Source organism: Triticum aestivum, chromosome 7D, assembly GCF_018294505.1.
Source record: "Triticum aestivum cultivar Chinese Spring chromosome 7D, IWGSC CS RefSeq v2.1, whole genome shotgun sequence".
NCBI classification, from domain to species: Eukaryota; Viridiplantae; Streptophyta; class Magnoliopsida; order Poales; family Poaceae; genus Triticum; species Triticum aestivum.
The window spans coordinates 9730122-9737046 of record NC_057814.1 but is presented as its reverse complement, the minus strand read 5'-3'; the positions used below and the strand labels follow the sequence as shown (position 1 = coordinate 9737046).

Sequence of the window (6925 nt, the reverse complement as noted above, 5' to 3'; positions counted from 1 at the left end):
ATTTTCCTTAAGTTTAAAGCTGGGGGAGAGGGGGGGCATTGGCCCCCTCATATTAACACACATAGCTCTGCCTCTGCTAATATTGGTATGTTTTTTATATAAATATTGTATATATCAATTGGACCACCCTGGCCGAAAATCCTGGCTACGCCACTGCCGGCATGCCTCGGTATCCTTCTGAGTCATGCATGCACATGCTCACTATATTGCTGATCCCATTGCCGGTTTTGTTTTTCTTTCTCGTTGAAGTGTTTCGGCATTCCCGTGATGTAGTCACCTGTGGCTGGCCAGACGATGATGGATTCCGTCACACCGAGACGGTCCTAAGAATATCTCTCCATCGTCAGTGTAGCAAATCCCACTCTTGAGTTATCCAGTCCCTTATCAAACTTTTCGATTAATCTGCAAGTCGTCGTTATTACATATGACGTTTGAGCAAACCCAATGTCCACCGTAGAGTAGGAACTAACTACGATACTCTCATTGTCTGATGACCTGAAACATACGCTAACACTCTGTGTTATAACCATTGATTGCAGATGATATTATCTCAAAGTATAACAAACAAGATTGGATCGATTTCAATATGATCGTTCTTCTAACGTCACACTCTAAATGTTGTGTTAGGATTATCGTTACACTTGGTATCCTAAGATCCGGAAAACATGACCATCAACAACACTTGAGCCAGTCTTAGAGGCAAGACCGAGAACCTATATTATATCGTTTATCATTTCACATGTGTATATGAGTTTTCCACTGAATCGCATATCCCAGAATCATAGCAGTTATAGCATGGATTATAAACTTTTAATTATGAAAATAGAAATATAATAATACAATACTATTGCGTCTAGGGCATATTTCCAACAGAACTAAAACTAAAAAAAGATATGATTTATTGTACCTAATAATTGAGCTGGTCTTTTCTCATGTATGTTTGCATGTTGAGGTGAGCCTTTTTCATGCATGTTTGCATGATGACTTGGCGTATGTGTATGTTAGTAGGGGCTAGCTATTTAGATATAGAAGATTACTCCTATTTTAGATTCCCTAAGAAATGAAGATTTTATAATTTTTATTTTCCTATTTCTCCTATGTGTGTGTATATACATTATTTCAACTCCAATTTCGCTTAAATATAAGCCAAACTTTCATCTTTCAACAACATTTTAAATCCATAATTTCATATTTTCAAATTCAAATTCAAACATGGCATAGGGATTAAATGCAACAAATGATAAAGATGAAATAGCTCCCACAAAACTAGTGATGCACACAAATAGCTCCCACGACATTTTGAAGCGTAACCGGAAAAGATGCAGAGGGTACACGGGGTTCTCCACAAAGTAATCATGGATGAGCCGTGCACTACTAGGGAAAACCCTAGTAGTAGCGCGGGTTTAATGCCCACTAGTAGCGCGGGCTGCCGCGCAACTAATAAGGCGCTACACCTATTACTTAGCAGTAGCGCATGCGACACGCGCTACTGCTAAGACACATAGCCGCAGCGCTTGTTCTCTCCCGCGCTGCTGCTCATCTAGCTAGTAGCAGCGTGTTTACTATCCATCGCTACTAGTATTTTTTTCAATTTTTATTTATTTTTAGTGTATTTATATGCCGTAGAATACCAATTATGAGGTTTATATCATTATGTCCATAACACTGTGTCAAATGAAGGTGGATTAGGTTCAAGTGGAGGCAATATGTGGTGCATGTCAAAAGTATACTACTAATCCAAACTTGATCTAGTTCGGATTAGTAGTACTTTCGATGTGCACCACATGTTGCCTCCACTTGAATCTAATCCGCCAGCACAAGCTATTCAATCATCATCATAGCCATTACCACCAACAATAATTATTTAATCACCATAATCATAGTGTAGCACCGCATCATCTTCAAACTCATTCTAGCTAGCTAATCACTACCAACACTAGATGCGGTAGCTATCTAATCACCACCAACACTAGCTAATAATAATCGTCATAGTCATTACCACCAACACTAGCTATTTAATCATCATAGTCATAGTGTAGCACATCATCATCTTCAAACTCATTTCTAGCTAGTTAATCACTCCTGCTGCTCTCTCTCAGGTAAAATAACATAAAACATGTGTAGCACCCCTCCTTCATCAAGTTGGAGCATGCAGATGAACCTGTCTCCTAATCGTGGGCTGCGCTTCTGATTGCTGCCCCCTAGTACTTCTCTGCACTCCTCCTTCACAAATTTGGTCCAGTCTTTCACTATTAAGCATTCCTCGCTATTAGAAATCCTGAATGCACTAAAGTGCATTGTAGGATATCTTGGTCGTAAGCGAACAATACTCATGGTACCTTTAGTCTCGATCCCATGAGGCACAACATTCATCGGGAGTCCCTGTTGAAGAACATCGTATAGTAACATACTTAGCACTGAAGTTTAGCTTAAAAAATAATGTATGCAAAAGATGCACCGAGGAAAAATAGTAAAAATCTTACCATCTTTCCTAAATAGATGTGACCGTAGTTCAGTACGAACGCTATTGGTCGCACGCTTTCAGTACTAACATTTCAAAGTGCAGGAAGAAAATTTGTCTTGACAGTATGAAGATCCTCAAGCCATGAAACATAATGACTTATCTCCTCGCAGTTTAGTTCAGCCCCGGGACAGTAGTAGGTCCTGTCTACCAAGCGCTGGACATGTTTGCTTGAACGGAAATAAGCTGACAATAGAAATTAGTTGCAACTATTTTTGAATAAAAAATATCAAAGACATAAATATGGTTGAGAAACTCACATAATGGTATAACTGGAGGCGCCTGCACATCGACCCAGATGTCGATATTACCTTCAATATCATCTTCCGGACGAATGTCAAAGGTGATAACCATATCAGGCTCAAATGCATAAGTCTTACATAGTGCTCGTCAAGTTTTGCATCCAAAATAGGTGTAGTCGTCTGCGTTGTATAATTTTGCGTGGAAAATACAACCATGCTCGGTCTTCAAGTAAACTTTCTTTACCTCCATACGACTGAAACCTATCTTATCCAAGACAAAAACTCTTGCATGGCAGGGGATACGCCAGTAGAATAGTAAAAAAATTAAATTATAAGTTGAAGAAAATGAAGCAGATGTCATGCTTAACTACGAAAAAAGACTAGTCGTTGTGACTTACTGTATCCACTTCGAAGTTCTCGTCCAGCTTGATGCTGAAGCGCCTATCATCATCTAGGAAGATTCCGTCGCACAGGCCACGCTCGTCTTCGTAGTATTTGCAATCCTTTTTGTCGTCAGACATTTCCTATGTTCATAGTTGAAACATTAATTGAAAATCGATCAAAGACAACTACCAGGATACTCAACACACAAATCCGGGGCACTCGATATTTCCTACATATTCTGGCACAAGTCATGCCAAATTCACGGAAAAATCCGGCATGACCTTTGCTAAAATAGGACATATCGAGCGCCGGAAATTTTCCGGAACGGAAATGAATCAACACTCCGGCAAAACATAGGCCACTCGGAGGATGCGGGATAGGCATCGTCGACATAGATGCGGGAAAAATTGCTTTAACTAAAAAAACAACAACAAGTTCTTACTAACTAGTTCTATTAATTCAACTAGTTCTTACTAAAATTAAATTTACTATAAATAAAATAAACTAGTACCTAGTTCTTACTAACTAATTAGTACCTAGGAACTACTGCCCTAATTACCATCTAATTTGATGAACCTAGGGGTGGAAAGTGGTAGCGGATATTCCAATAATCCAACTTAAAAGTGAAATAAGTGGTCAAATTTTACTCGTTTTATTATGCATTACAATAGTGTTTATTCATCATCTAAAAAAACATCATCTAAGAAAACATCTGAGCCGCATCCGTATCCGATTCATTTCCACCCATAGATGAACCCTAACTAATTTGATGCAACTAAAATTTGAAGAAACCTAGCTAGGCAGAGGTAGGGGAGGGGGAGGAGCAGGCGTGCTCACCTCAGGTGCCTGCGGCGAGGGAGGGGCAGACGGAGTCGAGGTCGGGGTCGGGGCTCGGGCGCGCGGCGGAGGGCGGCGTCGAGGTCGGGGGCGGCGTCGAGGTCGGGGTCGGGGGCGGTGTCGAGGTCGGGGTCAGGGGCGGTGTCGAATCCGGGGTCGGGGGCGGCGTCGAGGTCGGGGTCGGGGGCGGTGTCGAATCCGGGGTCGGGGGCGGCGTCTAGGGTGTGTGGAGAGCGATGGGAAAGCGCGCGGCGGCCGACGGGCGACGGCGGCGGCGACAGCGGAGGAGTTGGATTTGGGGAAAGTGGTCGTGGGGAAGAACGACCGCGCGGTTAAGTCAGAAGTAGCAGTAGCGCGTTCCAGGAAGTGCGCTACTGCTAAGCTAGCTACAGCGTTTTCCTCGATACGCGCTACTGCTACTCCTTTCTCTTTTTTCTCCTTTTTCATTTATTTTTCTTCACATTTAATTTTTTTCCTTTCACCTCTTTTTATTTCTTTCATTTTCATTTACTTTTTTATTTCCTTTCCATTTAATTTTATTTCTTTTAGCAGTAGCGCGTTTCATCGTAAACGTGCTGCTACAAAGCAAGTAGCGGTAGCGCTGTTCTACGTAGATCGCTACTACTATGTGTAGCCTATCGGCTAAGCCGTGGGAATTTTAGTAGTAGCGCTTTTATCTTCAGGCGCGCTACTGCTACAATTGTATCTGTAGCGCCGTTTACACCGGCGCGCTACTGCTACTTAGCACCAGCATGCTTTTTTAACACGCGCTACAGCTAAAGTTTTGTGTATAAGGTTTTCCCTAGTAGTGGTGCATTGTCGGCCGATCTTTTTTAAGGAATCTTCACACGACCGGACGCTTACTCTTCTTGTTTCCCACTACCCACATTGAGTTAACATCAGCACAATCTCCTCCGAGTCATCGTCTTGGAACAAATCATCATCGGAATCATCTGAAGTTGAAGAATCTTCAAATACGCCTCCACAATCGAGCCCATCTACGCGAATTGTGAGTTCAATGCCATCTACACAAAACACAAGTTGCATACGACTAAAATTGACGAATTGGATCCAAAATTACTTCTCGGGTATTGCATCAAACACCTTCTGAGCATCCTGCTCCTTGTCATCCGAATCGTCGAGAGAAGGTCGGAGGGTGACCGTCTGGGGGAGGAGGGAGGAGGAGATAGGAGAGGTTGCGCCAAGCCCCCAGGTGCACTAACCGGTCCGACGGTGGGTCGGTGCGGGGCGGCGAATTCCTCAACACATCACGAATAGGAGTAAACCAGGGCATGGACAGCCCGACCTAACGACCCAGCCCGAGCCCGGCACGAGCCTAATTTTCCACCCCGAAAGGAAGTTCGGGCCAGGCTCATGCTTCTCTTTTCCATGATTTCAGGCAGGGCTTTCGAGCATTCTGTCGGGCTTGCACGTGGAGATCCTGAAAAGTGTCGTTCGGTCGGGCTTTCGGTAAGCCAGGCGGCGACGCGGCCATGACGGCGCCAGGTTAGGATCGGGTTCGAGACATCGAGCGGAGCCGTTTGGCATATTATATTTATTTGATATTGTAAAGATGGATATTTTTCTCTATAAATTTGATCAAAATTTATGAAGCCTTTTTTTCTTGTGAAAAAATATGTATGAGCACTATGAAACGGAGCCAGTAATACAAGCACACTTTCCCTAAAAAAACAGTAATACAAGCACACTCGACGTCGCACATACTCCTGTACACGCACCGTGGCCGCAGCCATGACCACACTATGGCTATTCTCCAGTCAGCGTCGCTAGTCTATCCATCACTCTAGCTATTCTCCGGTCAGTGTGGTTCAATTCATCCGTTCAAGGCAGGCGGCGTGCTTCCAGCTGCAACCACACCAGGTGGCAGCGCCTCTGCCGCCGCTGCCGTGGCCGGGGTGCTGCCAGTGGTGGCGGCGCGGCACATGGGGCAGGTGGAGTGCGCTTGCAGCCAGGCGTGGACACAGTCGGCGTGGAACAGATGCGCGCACTTGGGGAGCCGACGCAGCTTCTCGCCGGCCTCCACCTGCCCGAGGCACACCGCGCAGTCCATGGGCGCCGACTGCGCGTCGGCCTGCTCGTACACGATCGCCGCGTCGCTCATGCCGGCCTCCTGGTCCTTCGCACCTGCACCCGCGCCAGCGCCGCGCTGACGGCGGCAACGGCGGCGGCGGCGGCAGGCATAGGAGACGGCGAGGTAGAGGAGGAGGGTGAGGATGCCGATGGCGAAGGAGAGCCCCGTGAGGAGCAGCCGCGAGCGGGTACTGTACCTGGAGCTGTCGGCGACGGCGAGGTCCGCGAACACCCATGATGTGTCCGGCGCGCCCATGCTGAATGGAGCTGGTGCTGGTGCTGGGGCAAAGTGGCGCCGATGCAGCATATAAGGTGGCGGCCGTACGTACGGTATAGTGACGAACAGTGAGCTCCACTCCCGTTGCTCACGTGCCTCCGGAGATATTTGTGGTGAGACATGTGCATGCATTGTACGTATTCTCGATGGATGGTCGACATGATAAGTGTTACTCTCCAACACCCTGAAAAAAAAAAGTGTTACTCCTACTTTGATATTTATGCTGTTGCTAGAGTAGTACTTACTGTTTGGGCCGACTAGAAAATGGACCCGGCCGTGATGCTGTTGAGCATGGGATCACTCGGCCGTGATGCTGTTGAGCATGGGATCACTCTTTCTCTCTTCAGCACCACGTATTGAGCATGGGATCACTCTTAGAGCATCTCCAACAGGCGCCCAAAAAAAGGCCCACGCACTAAAATTTTGTTTTTTTGGCGCTGAACAGCTCTAGCAGATGTTGTAGCGCTAAAAAGTTTAGGGCGCGCGCTGAAAAACGCTATTGCGCGCATCATATTTCGGGCTCCGGATTGCGCACGCTTCACAACTTGCACTGTATGTTTTTTGGGCGTCTAC

At 45.8% G+C, this 6925-nt stretch overlaps 1 protein-coding gene across 1 annotated transcript; it reads right to left on the bottom strand.

Annotated features, from left to right (window-relative positions):
• Positions 1–5634: 5634 nt before the first annotated feature.
• On the bottom strand, positions 5635–6337 carry LOC123163723 (RING-H2 finger protein ATL39-like). Its single transcript, XM_044581080.1, has one exon. It carries the CDS (start codon positions 6329–6331, stop codon positions 5819–5821), a length of 513 nt encoding a protein of 170 aa, XP_044437015.1. The 5' UTR covers positions 6332–6337; the 3' UTR covers positions 5635–5818.
• Positions 6338–6925: the final 588 nt, after the last annotated feature.

What these genes read in the sequence shown, in the direction of transcription:
- LOC123163723 (XM_044581080.1), bottom strand. Translation starts at nt 6,331, where the DNA reads ATGGGCGCGCCGGACACATCATGGGTGTTCGCGGACCTCGCCGTCGCC.